General features: G+C 43.8%; 1 protein-coding gene across 6 annotated transcripts in view; it reads left to right on the forward strand.

Moving 5' to 3' along the window:
* ZNF541 (zinc finger protein 541) overlaps positions 1–15,692 on the forward strand; it is a 220,630-nt gene that overhangs the window by 12,039 nt on the left and 192,899 nt on the right. For 5 of the 6 annotated variants that reach the window (XR_004540499.1, XM_033957312.1, XM_033957313.1 and 2 more), the window contains exon 2: positions 4,948–5,314. Coding sequence is in view for 5 of the 6 variants with exons in the window: in XM_033957312.1 (XP_033813203.1) it covers positions 5,020–5,314 (295 nt within the window). In the remaining variant the exon portion in view is untranslated. The remainder of the gene's footprint in view (positions 1–4,947; positions 5,315–15,692) is intronic. The other variant, XM_033957315.1, reaches the window with a different exon arrangement.

Genomic DNA, 15,692 nt, shown 5'->3' on the forward strand with positions numbered 1-15,692 from the left:
CGCCTGTGGCATTGATGGATGCTTATGCATGTGCCACAATAAGGCATGCCTACGATTCATGCTCATGTGTGCCTACGACGTACCATTTCCTGGTGCATGCGCACATTTATGCCTCTTTCTGTCGACTATTCTGCACTTTCGCTTTCTCCAACTGATCTGATGGAATTTCCGTGGACCTTATTTGCATGCAAAGTTTTTGCAGCATCACTCATCTTTTTGAAATCAGAAAATTTACTGGCACTACAATGACCCACAGATTTGAACGGTAAGTTTAGAACATCAGTGGCAGGAAGACTTGTTAAAACAGTCTTACTGCCACTGAAAGCTCTTCTGATGCACAAAAGGGTTAGTGGCTGCAACCAATCCTTGTAGCAGCCACCGAGAATCCTATGCAAATAAACTGCAAGGAGCCTTATTTTACGTGAGTTCAACTATTTCACTCGGGTTTAGCAGAGTCGGCGCAATGCGAGAAATGTACTAGTGCTCCTAAGTCCTTTTTTCACGCTTTTTGGAGCTGTCCTGTGGTCTGGGCTTTCTGGAGACAGGTGATTCGCTATTTGGAGCTTCTGTTAGGCTGTTCTATACCTCTCACTCCGGCGGGGTTTCTGTTAGATAAATATGAGGCTTTTCACTTTCCCCCAGGGATAGGTCGGTTATTTTTGAGGAAGGCTGACTTAGTGGCTAAGAAAATTATTTTGGGGTACTGGGTTTCGGATCGTGCTCCTTCTTATTGGGCTTGGCATAACCGTTTGCATACATTGATGTTGCTTGAGAGGGGTCGGGTGCTTCATTCTTTGCGCCAAAGTTTTTTTTTGCAGGTGTGGGGTCCTTATATTTACTCTTTATCTCCTTGAACCTGCAGTTTGATTCTTAATACTTTGCTTATTTGATTTATACTGAGTGGTGAGGGGTTTGCGGCCTTGGGGTGGCCTCTCCCCAGCTTCTCTCCCCTTTATTTATTTTCCTTTCCTTTTTTGTTCTATTTCTTTCTTCTTTGGGAGGTCCATTATATGATCCTTTGGGTCTCATCAGAGTCCAGGGCTCTGAAGGTTCTGCTTTTGCTTGATTCTTGTTCAGACCTCCTTACTTGGATGGGTTGGGTGGCTTGTTCTTTTTCTACTAGTTTATTGTTGGTCATTCCTTTGTTCTGCTAGCAGCATTCGCTACTGTATTGGGTTGGATTCCTTTGGCAATTTCTCCATATTTTGTTTCTTCTGGTTACTGTCCTTTGGAGGTGGAGAATGGGGAGGTGGGCTGGGTGGTGGTGGGGGGGACTATGGGGATTGGGGTATATCTGATGTATGACTTTTGGTGCATCCTTGAGTTCTCTGTTGTATTCATTGTCTTTTTTCTCTATTTCTGATGTGCTCAATAAAAAAATTGTTGCAAGTAAAACCGCAAGGAGCTTATTAGTATTTAAATGAACTCTCCTTATGTTGCACAAAATGAACGCCCCCCCTTTTATGGAGCAAAATTTTCTAGCAGGTTGTAGCTGTCCTGTGTGTATTGTGTGAGGTACACAACATATGCACAACAGCATCATTCATTAAAAAAAAAAACATTTGTTGGGGCCAGCTGGCTCAACTGCACTCAGGTTTTTTTTCAAATGGGTGCAGTTGTGTGCTCATACAACACATGTGCAACAGCTGTGCCCTTTAAAAAAAGCTGATTGTGGCTCTGGAGTTGGCAGGGGAAGCTGTGAATCCACTGAGCTGGCAGCCTCTGCTCTGCCAGCTTTCTGATTGTGGTTCTGGAACCGCCATCAGGTGGGCAGGAGAGAGAATTAGTGCTGCCTGATTCACATCAATTCACCGGTTCATATTGGTGAATTAATTCAAATCGATTCGCTTTCTAAAAAAATTAGGTGAGACCTAACACCTCCGGATCTCTTAAAGCAGCAGCAACGGTGACAGTGGCAGGCAGGAAGAGGCAGTATTTGGAACAGGCTGCTTCTGGCCTTCCCTACCAGGGCCTTCCCTCTGCTGCATCACTGATGATGCCATTGATGACATGGAAGAGGGAAGCCCTTGCAGGGCAGACCAGAAGCAGCCTGTTCCAAGCACTGCCTCTTCCCACCTGCCACTGCTGCTTTAGGAAGCTCGTATGTCAGATCTCACAGTGGAGGGGGTTGGTTTGGAGGTGCTGCACAGGGGAAAGGAGGGAAAGCTGCTGCACAGGGGGATGGGAGAGATAGAAAGATGCTGTTCATAGGGGGAGAGAGAGGAAGAATTGTTGGCCATGGGGTGGAGTAGAGGAAGGGAGAGATGCAATAAAGAGGTAGAAAGGAATGAGAGCAATCCTGCATATGGTGGAGGGGATGGATACATGCATGGAGAAGAGAGGAGAAATGTTGGACATAGGATGGAGGGAAGGGAGAGAGGGTGCATGGGGAGAGAAATAAATGTTGCACATGATAATGGAGGGAAGAGAGATGCTGCATGGAGGGGAATAAAGAGGTATGACCCATGGCACAAGGCAGGAAGAGAGAGATGGTAAGACAGTGAGAAAGAAATAGAAATATTGGATATGGCAGAAGAAGGGAATGTACAGAGATGGAATTGGATGGTGAGCACCGAGAAAGAAGAAAATGTCAAATGGATAGGAGACCCTAGTGAGCTAACAGAAGACAAACAGAAATCAGAGCCTGGGACCAATATGATTTGAATAATAAAATCAACAGATAACAAAAGTTAGAAAAAATAATGTTATTTTCTATTTTGTGATTAAATATGTCAGATTTGAAATGTGTATCCTGCCAGAGCTAGTGTTAAAAAGCCAGTATGAACTTACAGTAGGATCTAATAGAGAGGAAAAGTCATTTTTGTTTATTATGACACCACAGCCCCAGCATGGGGTTGGAGAGGGCAAAGGGGGTGGATGGGTTGGGTGAAGAGGCTTACAAAATAAGCCCACCAGGAGGTTTGAAACAAAACAAAAAAACGCCCGATTGGGCAGGAAAAGTGAATCAAATCAAATTGAAAAATCAATTCAAAGGGCCAAATATAATCAAAATTTTTCCCCCCTGATTAGAGCAGCACTAGGGAAATGCAAAAGGAAGAGCTGGCACTGTTCCTCCCCATTTTACCGGGTCTGCTCCACACGTTGCGCATCACGGCCTCATGAGTGCAGCCACTGAAGGAATCAGTGTCCTAGCATCCCCCTCCCCCAATTCTGTAACATCGTCCCGTTCTCATCAAGCAACAATTCCCAACTGCAGCAGAACTACCGCATTCCATCGACTACAATGCTATGGTCCCCCGCCGGGCGGGGACATTTACCGCATCTGCTAGTGGTCTAGTAGTAGTGGTACTTCCCCCCCCACCCCCTCCCTCTATGCTTCGTCGTTCCCGCGCTTCTATCATGCCCCGGATGCCTGGAAACGCAAGCTCCAAAGTGGTGAGCACGTGCTACCGCGTGAGGCACGTCGCAAGCTTGGCAGCTCGAGTTCCGGCGCGTGGCTAGAGAAGCGCGAGGCGCGCAGCATAGGGCAGAGCGCGAGCCGCTGTTGGGCGGTCGTCGACAAGCAGCTCCTGGTGCGGCCGGTTGCTCACACGCCGGCGATCAGACTGTGGATACCATTATTAATTGGTTTTATAGTAAACAACACCTGGCGTCACTCTCCCTCTTCCTTTCTCTCGAGCTGCTCTTCCCCTGGATCGCGGCGTGACAGGACGAGAACCGAACCAACCGGCACGTTACTTATTTCTATATAAGTATTTATTTTTGCAGCGATTATCTGTGTCCGATCTTCCTCGCGCGCAGGGCGAACAGTCGTTTGATTTCCAACCTCTCCCCATCCGAGGCTCCCGTCATCTCTAGGGCCTCCTCTGCCCTATATAGATGGAAAGCAAGGTATAGGTGGCAACGTAGAGTGAAGTGTAATTTTCCATATCAACCTCTTGAGCAAAAAAAACCCCCATCAACCCCCAAACGCAAAAACAAATACATATTCGTATGTGCATGTATAAATTATAAGCGTGTAATATAAATAGATATCTATAGATAACGATACAATCTTATATTTGAAAGTGATTTTGATCGAGATTCTCAGGCTGGTGGAGCTAGTGACATGGAGCAGTCGTGCACTTGAAGGTTTCTCACTGTCCCAGGGTAACACCTACAGCAGCATCTTTTAGGGTCCACCTATAAACCTTAAGCACCTATTTATAAGGTCCTTGCATGGGCGTGTGACCTTTGGTGTTGAGACCGCGTGGCAAGTTGGAAATCTTTTGCATCTCCCTTCCTCTGTCTCTGGGGCATTTTCTCCAAATGGCTTCGGGTTTTGCGCATACTGTAACAGGAATGAACCTCATTCCTCAGGCCAGGAGTATGAGCTCGGTCTCGGATTTACTGCTAAGCGTGCTGTTATATGGCTGTGCCACGTGATGAAAACTATCAAAAGTAGAACTAATGGTCACTTTTTTCCCATTCTGTCTTGGCTCATGAGTACCACAGAATTGCAGTCCATTTTTCTGTTTGGATGGAGAACTGCATCTAATACTTAATGTACCTCACCTTACTACTGAAAAAGGTGTAAGCTTAAACCAAATAAATAAATAAATAAATAAGACATGCATTTACAGATAACGTCTGTAACTTATTTTCTTGATTTTGAGTTTCATAAAGCAAATATTGTAGAATGACTAAAAGTTTCCTTGAGCAAAAACCCATGGTTAATGATAGCACAGCAGCTTTTTCTTAATATAGACTAACATTTAGAAATAGCTAAATTTGTTGGGAACTTTTTCCTCCTTATAAGCATGGAAGACTCTTGAAAGTTTTTAGGTGATACTTGCTGTAATAATAGTCTAATCTAGACACTTGTGTACATGTTGAGTCTCAGCTACCTGTTATTGCTTCTGAGATATGTAATATGTTATTACATATTTGTTGTACTACATTGTTTCATTGCCTGTCTAAAAACCACAATTTTTTTGCCTGGTGTAGGTTATGTCCTATTTCATGTCCCATCACACTCTGTGCCATATTGTGTGACAAGGTGCTGAAAAGCAGTTAGATATGAACAGCTGTGGCCTCAGCGATGCAAACACCCTGCAGTCTGAGATGCTTCTTCCTGGGTTTTCTGATGGTCAGGGGTCCTACAGCAGTGAAGGTCTGTGTCTGGACTCAGGTGACACTATGTATACTGACCTGCCCAACCTAGATCTGGAACCTAGCCTTCAAACTACAGATATAACTGATGATGTTTTGGATGACAATTTAGACAGCTTATCTTTGTATGCAGTAAAGGACTGTGATTCTGCCAAGACCAGAGATGATTCTACAGACTCAGATTCACTACTTTCTTTGCAAGGTGGGTCCATTTAAATTATGGATCTTTGGGTTGGGGGAGGGGATGGTTAACAAATGTGTATTAATGATTCATTACCTTAAAGAACAGCTTTGCTGAAATGGCAAGAGAATGAAAACATTCCTAGTTAAAATTTTGGATGATTATTTAAACTTTTACCAGTAACATTTTTTGCTTGATGATACATAATATTGTCTCATTTGTCATTTTATATCTGGAAAAAACATTCACATTTTATTGGTTGCATCTTTTATATTTTGACAGTGCAGTGCATCATCATGTTTCACTGATAAGAAAGAAACTTATTGGAACAGCGAGGTATATTATTAATAAGACAGCACAGGGGCATACACTCCTGCTGTAAAAATTTACATGTCAAAGCTCATTTTACTTCTCTTGCTCAAGAAATATCATGTCAGAATAAAAGTAGACAGCTTGGAGAGATCATTAAGAATTTTAAAATATGGACTGTATTCTGAAATATGTATTATATTTAAAGAGCAATTCTAAAACTAGGCACCCTCACTTAACGTGTTATGTGCATAAATGTTTAGAATGCCATCACTTGCATATGCATGTGTGCACACATCCCTGTGCTAGCAGGGTGCTTAAGCATTACAGGTATTCTGCAAATACTTGCTTAACTTACAGAGCAGGTATTTGCAAGGGGTGTGTATACATGGGTGAGATATAGGCAGGGCTCTCACTTATGTGTTTAATTTACAGAATACTGTAAGTTATACATGTTACACTTACACCAGTTCTAGGAATGGTATATCTGCAGATGCCTAAATTAAGTGCACTGATATTAGTTAAGGAACCTAGGTATTTAGATTCCATTATAGAATAGACACTTATCATGTTGCCTAATGGTGCTTAAATGATGATGCCCAGTTACAGAATTGCCCCCTTTTTATGTTCTTATGTCCAGTACATCATTATAATGAATGTATTAGATTTAAAAAGTTTTTGGTCCAATTTTGCAGTCTTCAGGCTCTTAATAAGAAATTTTTTTTCATTCTAGTTTTATGTGTTGTGATGATTTTACAAACCATTTACTGTGGCGGTAAAAATTCAGACGCTTAGGAATTTTATGAGTGTCAGAGCTTTTACTGCTTCGGCCAGCGATAAAAAACACTAACACGGCTTCGTAAAAGGAGGGGGCATGTTGCTTTATGTTTAAAAATTAAAATTGGAGCACTATGTCCCTCTACCAGCAAAAAGGAGACAGATCTTTATAAAGAGTAGTGCATCTGGAATTTTTTTCAGTATTTCTCTGTGTACAACAGATGGTGCATGTTTGGACTGGTGCAGCATTCAGGATAAGAGAGGCCTGGGCTGAGATTTCTTAGGCCTGCTTCTTCTGAAGAAAGTCTGAGAGGGCTTCCAGGCAACAGTTTGGTGGTACCTGATATGACTGTTACTGTGGTACTGATTCTTGGTAGGGTTTAGATCCTGGCACAGACTGTCTTGAGAATCCTTTCCACAGTCTGTGAGGTCATTGGCTTTGGCAAGTTTTGAAAAGTTGTTTGTGTGGTGGCTTATTAATAATGGAAAACTATGCTTTATCTTTCCATATTAAGGAATAGTAGCTTTCATAAACTTGGTAGTGGAGGGGGAGGGGAGGAGCAAGATTCAACCAGGAGTGATTTTTGGCCAGTTGGTATTCATGCTGAGTGGAATTTCTTTGGCACAAGCCATGGTAAGTCACCCTGCGATGGAATTGGTGGAACTGCTAAAAAGTTAGCAGCACATGCAAGCTTACAACGGCCAAAAGAACACCAAATTCTTTCACCAAGTGACTTGTTTAAGTTTTGTGACCAAAATTTGTCAAAAATCAAGTTTTTGTTTGTTTCAAAAGAAGAAATTGAGTCTGCTAGACTCAAATCAAGAAAGAAGATTGCTGGAACTCGTGAAAATCATCAGTTTATCCCTGATGGGATACATAAGATATGTGTGAGTCGAATACAAACGAATGATCATCATTCATTGCAACTATTGGTTCACTGGATGTCTCTCCAGTTAATGCTTCTCTAAAGATAGAAAATCTTCAACCTGGACAATACATAACATATTTATGATAAATCGTGGGTTGGAAACATTGCGAGACATCATAAATTTCATGCATCCTCATAGACCAATTCACTCATTTCATTGGCCTCCTAGGAAGGACACTTGTTGGATTTCTGAAGACCAAATTTTTGCAATTCTGCCTGCACCAAGCACAGTAATTGGTCGACAATACACATTTACAGAATCAACAATTCAACTAATTGAAGATAAATTTCATAACATTATGCAATAAATAAAGTGTGACTATGGCTTGGGAACCATAAAGAGACCCACTTAAGGCTTGGGAACCTTGGCTAAGAAACCCACCCACCCGTGGCGTGACCTCTTGGCGATGGGGTTGTCAGTTTGAATAAACTGGCAGTAGTTAAACCACCTTCAGACCATCCTTCATCTCTGTCGGCAGGTGTTTCAACAGATTACCATCTCAGCAAATCACATGATGGTGCTCTTGGGGCACATGGCTTCGACAGTGCATGTCACCCCTTTTGCACGTCTCCACCTGCACACATCTCAATGGACCCTAGCGACCCAGTGGTCCCAAGCGACGGATCCTTGCTCACAACACATATCTGTGACATCGTCTCTTCGACAGTCGCTTCTTTGGTGGTTGACATCTTAAAATCTATCCAGAGGTCTACTGTTCCATTTACCTCCTCATCATCTCGTGATCACCACAGACGCATTCCCTTATGCCTGGGGATCTCACTTGAACGACTTCCAAACTCAGGGGTTTTGGACTGCCCAGGAAAAGAAACACCACATCAATTTCCTGGAACTCCGAGCAATGTTTTATGCCCTCAAGGCTTTTCAACATCTTCTCTTTCCTCAAGTACTACTCATTTGCACAGACAATCAAGTTGCAATGTACTACATCAACAAACAGAGAGGAACGGGCTCTCGCCTGTTGTGTGAGGAAGCCCAACGGATTTGGTCTTGGGTGACAGCTCGTCATTTATTCCTGAAGGCTATCTACATTCAAGGAGAACAGAATTCCTTAGCAGACAATCTCAGCAAAATTCTCCAACCTCACGAATGGACTCTCGACCCCTTGACTCTCCAGTCCATTTTCACTCAATGGGGCACTCCTCAGGTGGACCTTTTTGCAGCTCCTCACAATCATCAATTGCCCCTGTTTTGCTCCAGACTCTACTCCCCTCACCGTCTGGCACCCGATGCATTTCTCCTGGATTGGACCAATCTCTTCCTATATGCATTTCCCCCTCTACCGCTCATGCTGCGGACATTGTTCAAGCTCAAGAGGGAACAAGCCACCATGATTCTCATCGCTCCACGGTGGCCCAGGCAGCATTGGTTCTCCCTTCTACTTCAACTCAGTTCCATGGAACCCATACTTCTTCCACTGTTTCCTTCTCTGCTTACTCAGCACCGTCAGTCCCTACTGCATACCAACCTACAGTCTCTGCACCTGACAGCTTGGTATCTCTCAGGCTGACTTCGGCTAATTCACTTCTGTCTCAGTCTGTCCGTTCTATCATTGATGCTTCCAGGAAACCGGCCACCCTTCAGTGTTACCAACAGAAGTGGTCTCGGTTTTCTTCCTGGTGCCTCTTCCATCACCATAATCCCACGTCGCTAGCAGTGAGACTGGTGTTGGACTATCTTCTTTCCCTGTCTGACTCTGGTCTCAAATCTACTTCTATCAGAGTTTATCTCAGTGCCATTGCTGCTTTTCATGAGCCAATTCATGGAAAACCCCTCTCTGCTCATCCTTTGGTTTCCAGGTTCATGAGGGGCCTTTTCAATGTGAAACCACCTCTTAAATCCCCTCCTGTTATCTGGGATCTCATTGTGGTTCTTTCTGCTTTAATGAAGCCTCCTTTTGATGCTGGGCATCATAAAGAGGGGCATAACTACCAGGACGCGGGAAGTCATCATGCCACTGTATCGAGCGATGGTGCGTCCGCATCTGGAATACTGCGTTCAATATTGGTCGCCGTACCTCAAGAGAGACATGGAGGTACTTGAGAGAGTCCAAAGGAGAGCAACGAAACTGGTAAGAGGGCTGGAACACTACCCATATGCTGAGAGGTTGGATAGGCTGAGGCTCTTCTCTCTGGAAAAAAGGAGGCTCAGGGGTGATATGATAGAGACCTTCAAAATCATGAGGGGCATAGAGAGGGTGGATAGGGACAGATTCTTCAGGCTGAAGGGGACAACAGGTATGAGGGGGCATTCGGAGAAACTGAAGGGAGATAGGTTCAAAACGAATGCAAGGAAGTTTTTTTTCACCCAGAGGGTCGTGGACACTTGGAATGCGCTACCGGAGGAAGTGATCAGGCAGAGTACGGTACAGGGATTCAAACAGAGACTGGATGGATTCCTGAGGGATAAAGGGATCGTGGGATACTGAGAAAGCTAACTGAGAAAGCTAACCAGAAAATAAATGTAGAAACCCAACCAGGTCGTGCAGGTGCAAGACCGGAGGGCTAGGACTTTGATAGGAAGATAGGACTCAATTAGGAAACCAAGGAGGCATGGGGGCCCCTTCTGGTGATTTAGACAGGTCGTGAACTGTTTGGGCCGCCGCGGGAGCGGACTGCTGGGCAGGATGGACCTATGGTCTGACCCGGCGGAGGCACTGCTTATGTTCTTATGTTCTTTTGAACCTTTGGCCACAGCACATTTCAAATTTCTCACTTGGAAAGTGGTCTTCCTTATAACTCTCACCTCTGCCAGGAGGGTCAGTGAGTTACATGCACTAGTGGCCGATCCACCTTTTACTGTTTTTCACCATGATAAGGTGATTCTACGTACACACCCTAAGTTCCTCCCTAAGGTTGTGTCTGACTTTCATCTTAATCAGTCCATTGTCCTACCTGTTTTTTTCCCAAAGCCTCATTCTCATCCAGGTGAACAGGCTTTGCATACCTTGGACTGTAAACGTGCTTTGGCTTACTATCTCGAACGCACTAAACCTCACAGATCATCTCCTCAACTGTTTTTGTCATTTGATCCTAACAAGATGGGTCATCCTGTATCTAAACGCACTCTATCCAGTTGGCTTGCTGCTTGCGTTTCATTCTGTTATGCTCTGTCGGGCCTGACACTGGAAGGTTCTGTTACGGGCCACAAAGTTAGAGCTATGGCAGCAACTGTAGCTTTCCTCCGCTCCACTTCCATTGAGGAAATCTGCAAGGCTGCTACTTGGTCCTCAGTTCATACTTTTACATCTCACTATTGTCTGGATGCATTCTCCAGACGGGATGGACACTTCGGCCAATCTGTTTTACAAAATTTATTTTCCTAATGGCCAACCTTCCCTCCATCCCTATTTTTGTTAGCTTGGAGGTCACCCATCAGTCAAGAATATGCTGCCTGCTTGTCCTGGGATAAAGCACAGTTACTTACCGTAACAGGTGTTATCCAGGGACAGCAGACAGATATTCTTGCATCCCCCCCACCTCCCCGGGTTGGCTTCTTAGCTGGCTTATCCTAACTGGGGACCGCGCGCCTCCGTCGGGCGGGAAGGCACTCGCGCACGCGCGATGCGGCCTAGCTAGAACTTTCTAAGTTCTTAGAGTGCAATCACTAAAATTGTCCGTACCGGGGCTCCGTCGGTGCCGTCACCCATCAGTCAAGAATATCTGCCTGCTGTCCCTGGATAACACCTGTTACGGTAAGTAACTGTGCTTTCTGAGCTGCAGGCTTTCTCTTGTAGGCCTCCATTTCTGGAGTTTTCGAGGGAGCGTGTGGTGCTGTGGCTGATTCCTTCTTTTCTGCCAAAGATGGTTTCGCTTTTTCATGTCAACCAGTCCATGGTCCTCCCAGTCTTGGGTAGTTGGGAAAGCTCTTTGCGGGTTCTCGTAAAGGGGATGGTACTTCCAAGGCCCCCATTGCACACTGGATCAAGGAGACTATTGCTTCAGCTTATCTTCAAAACAAGTTTGTTCTGGAATTTCTGAAGGCTCATTCTACTTAGGGTCAAGCTGCTTCTTGGGTTGAGTCGTCCCTGGAGCCTCCGGTAGATATCTGTAAAGCGGCGGTCTGGTCTTCTCTCCATTCCTATGTGTGGCACTACTTTGTGGATGCTCAGGTGCATCAGGAAACGGTGTTCGGGGAACACGTGCTAGTGGCCGCCCTTCGTGGGTCCCACTCCTGATGGGTACTGCTTTGGTACATCCCATCAATGAGTTGTATCAGTCTGGAGAGACACTTAAGAAGGAGAAATTAGGTTCTTACCTGCTAATTCTCTTTCTTTTAGTCTCTCCAGATCGGCACAGTCCCTGCCCTGATTGTTTTTGGTCGGGATTTGTGTGAAGAATGTGTTTTTTTCCTGTGGGATCTTGTGTTTTTGGTAGGTTAGGGGAGATTAAAAGAACATCGGCCTTTGGCTCGGCTGGCGAGCTGTAGGGATGTTTCTGAAGGTCTTTCTCCTATTCAACTTCCAACAGTGTTTCTCTATGGTAGTTGATCCTCTTGTGGGAAGTATTATTGTTATAATTCGCACTTCTTAGTTCTGCTTGGCTATTCGGCAGACTGATTGTACTTGGGACTGCACAGCCCACTTGTACTACAGCCAGAAGTTTATGTCTCAGTCTTCACTTGCTGGTGAGCTATTACCCATCAGTGAGCTGTGCCAGTCTGGAGAGACTAAAAGAAAGAAAATTTCTCCTTTCTTATGGCAATTGTCTCAGCAAGGCGTATTTCAAAGCTGCAGACTCTCTCTTGCAGAGAACCCTTTCTTTGAATCACAGAAACGGGTGTTTCCCTCCACACAGTTCCTTCCTTTCTCCCAAAAGTGATTTTGGATTTTCATGTCAATCAGGAAGTTCGTCTGCCTGCTTTTTGTTCCACAGGGTCAGAGCAGAAGGATCAGATCTTCAGAAGGCTGGACATGTGGAAAGTCTTACTCCACTATTTAGAGAGGACCAATGACTTCCGTCTTTCTGACCATCTGTTTGTCCTGACTAGCCAGTCCAGACGAGTTAGGCTAGCATCCAAGGTCTCTATTTCCCGATGGATTTGGCTGGCCATTTCATTAACTTACATTGCCTGTGGCAAGCAGCCGCCGGTTTCTCTCAAAGCTCACTCAAGAGGTGTTGCTGCTTCATGGGAAGTTTCCTGAGCGATTCTTCCAGCCGAAATTTGTAGAACAGCCACTTGGAAGATTAGGTTCTTACCTTTGGTAATCTTTCTGTTAGCCCTGACGGAGTCAATATGGTCCGCCTTTTATCTACTCTGTTTCTCTGTCTTGTCTGCTTTTTCTGCCTCGGATATTTCTCTTTTCAGGCCTAAGTATCTTCCTTCCAGCAAACGGGCTCTGTGGAAAATCATTCTACATGTGTTGAGTACATGTCCTAACTGCAGACTAGGTTTCACTTTGTGCTTGTTGCCTGCAGCAAGTTGGTTCCATATTACTGTCATGTTCTTGCCTGTTTTCCAGGTTGCCTGTTATTAATTATTTTCTTATATTGTGTTTACGGGGAGGTTCCCCATATCCCTCTTTGTTTCTATACTTTGTTCTAGTGCTGTTCGTTTGCTTTTTGACTCAACAATAGTAGAGGGCTCTGTTTCTCTCAACTAAGTAGGAGGAGCAGAGGGATATAATGTGTGGATTTCTGGAAAACCCAGTTCGCGGATTGAGATAAAACACCTATTGTATTGATTCCACTGGGGACTATCAGAAAGAAGATTACCAAAGGTAAGAACCTAATCTTCCATTGCTAATCCCTGGGAACAGGTTGATTCAAAATATCAGAAAATTTTTTGATAACTGAAACCTCAAAAGTTCCACAGGTGTACCAGAGCAAATAGCACTTCAATTACACCCTAAAATGGAAAACTTAATTCATATCATCAGTTTCCTGTTCAAGGAGAAAAACGCACAGAGGCAAAAAGTCCCTCCCCCAACCAGGGAACAAAATCATCTCTGTCTGAGAAACTCCCCGAACGATAAATACGAGGGCTGTTCAAAAAGTATCAGACCTTTATTCACAAAAAATGCTCGTATTCATTTACAATAATCTTATACTAATCTCCTTCAAAGTCCCCTTAGGCTGCCACACACGTCTTCCAACGGTTCTGCCACTGCCGGAATCAGCGCTGGAATGCCTCTTTTGAGATTGCTCGCAACTGGTCTGTCGCATTCTACATGATGTCTTCTCTTGACTGAAATCTGGTCTCTCTCAGGGACCTTTTCTGCTTGGAGAAAAGCCAGAAGTCACATGGAGTCATGTCGGGAGAGTAATGAGCCTGAGGAATCACAGGTGTGTTGTGTTTGGCCAGGAAACTCCGTATCAAATGTGAAGAATGGGCAGGTGTATTATCATGATGGAGCTGCCAATTGCCCGCTGCCTACAGCATTATGAAGCATGCTGCGTCTCACAGCATTACGAAGGCGACGCAGAACCTCTTGGTAGTACTCCTTGGTGATTAGATGATCCTGCATCACCAGGGTCCTCACTTGGTCAATGACGATCTCATTTCTAGATGTTGAGGGCCTACCAAAACATGCTTCACTCTCCACTGATGTGCGGCCATCTCTGAAGCAGTTGTACCACTTCTTTATTTGTGTGATGCCCATTGCTTCGTTCCCGAAGGCCTGTTGAATCTTGCAGATCGTTTCTACTTGGGAATCGCCAAGCTTTACGCAAAATTTTATACAGTAGTGTTGTTCAACTTTTTCTGTTATTTTGTCAAAAATGAAAACCGGAGGGCGCTCACTTACACTTCCTTACTCATCGGTGGTCTGCCAGCGACTGACAGCTTCTGTAGGCGGGAAAAATTCAAGCATGCGCTTTAGGGTCACCTACATAAATGCACCAAACCACGCCTCCCTAGCTTTATTTGTTTAAGCAAGAAAAATTAAGGTCTGATACTTTTTTAAGAGCCCTTGTATCAAAATCCAGTTCCCCCAAAACAGTCTCTCACATCATATGTGGAGGGGCATTTTCAGTAGGATGTTTAAGCCTGAGTTTGGACATTTTGGGAAAGATGTCCAGAAGTCCAGTAGAGAAAATGTTCATTTCCAGAACTACAAGATGTCTATTTTTTTGTTTGAAAATAAATTATCTAAATGTTTGGGCCCTTAGTACGTCTATCTTTTTTGGCCATTCTTGAATATAAAGATGTTCACATGAAAAACGCATAAAAGCAAGTTTTTCTGACATCCAAGCAGCCAGCATTTTTATCAAACTGTCACAGACAGTTGAGCATTCCTGACTACAGCAGAGAGGCACTCTAAGGATTACTGCAGTGAATGTCATATTAGAAGTCCCAGGTGCAGATATCATTATAACTTGCTTATATTGTAAGGTGAGCTCTCCAAAACCCACCTAAAACTTACTATATCTACCTGCACACCACATCAATAGCCCTTGTACCTGTAGGTGTAATCTTTACGTAGGTAAAGTAGGTTTTGGAGGGCTCACCGTACAATATAAGAACATAAGAATTGCCATACTGGAACAGACCTATGTCTCTAAAATGTCTAAACAAATCCATGGAAGCCATAGTAAAATAAAGAAAATAATAACTTAGCTTTGCCAAGCGAACTTCCCAAAAATTCCATTTCCAACTGAGGATCAGGATCCTTATTCTTTGTTTTATTTACATTGTGCTTCACCAATAACCTTGACGAGGGCCCTCGTTTCACTAACAGCTGCTTCAGGAGATTTCCTGACTTTCACTTCTCAGACCATTATGATTTCAAAATGGCGGCCTCTTAAAGAAGATGCCAAACCCATCAAATGTACCAGACATCACTTAAGATTTAAAGGGGAAATACATCTTGCTACTACTTGTTAGAAAAAAGCATTCCGTTTTACCCAGATATTCATAAAATATGGTTCCACGGTGTTTAATTTATAAATCCATCTCTGCTCCTGCTGTCTCAGTACCGATCTAATATCACCACCTGTTGTAGTAAGGCACACTTGTTCCAAAATCATGCATTTCAAATCCTCAAACTCATAACCACTTTGTGACGTACAAGGGGAGCTTCATCCTCTTTTGTGTTTACACAGTGTCAGTGTTCTATCATTCATATTTTAAACTCGTGTGATATTTAGCCAATATATAAATAATCACAGGGGCATAAAATAATATATATAACATTCATAGAATTACATTAAGTCATACTTTGTAGACTGATTTTCAGGTTACCTTCCACTCACTGAAAACAGGCACACTCCACTATGCTAGAACAAATTTAGCAGTTTCCACACTTCCTGTGCCCAGCTGCTTGAGAGGCCTTGATAAGCCAAATGTCCAATTTAAACAGTTAGTCTGCCAAATTTGTGTTACGATTGTATGCGATCTGATGTCTGGTGTTGGCAAACTTTTCATG

Source organism: Geotrypetes seraphini, chromosome 8 (assembly GCF_902459505.1).
Source record: "Geotrypetes seraphini chromosome 8, aGeoSer1.1, whole genome shotgun sequence".
NCBI classification, from domain to species: domain Eukaryota; kingdom Metazoa; phylum Chordata; class Amphibia; order Gymnophiona; family Dermophiidae; genus Geotrypetes; species Geotrypetes seraphini.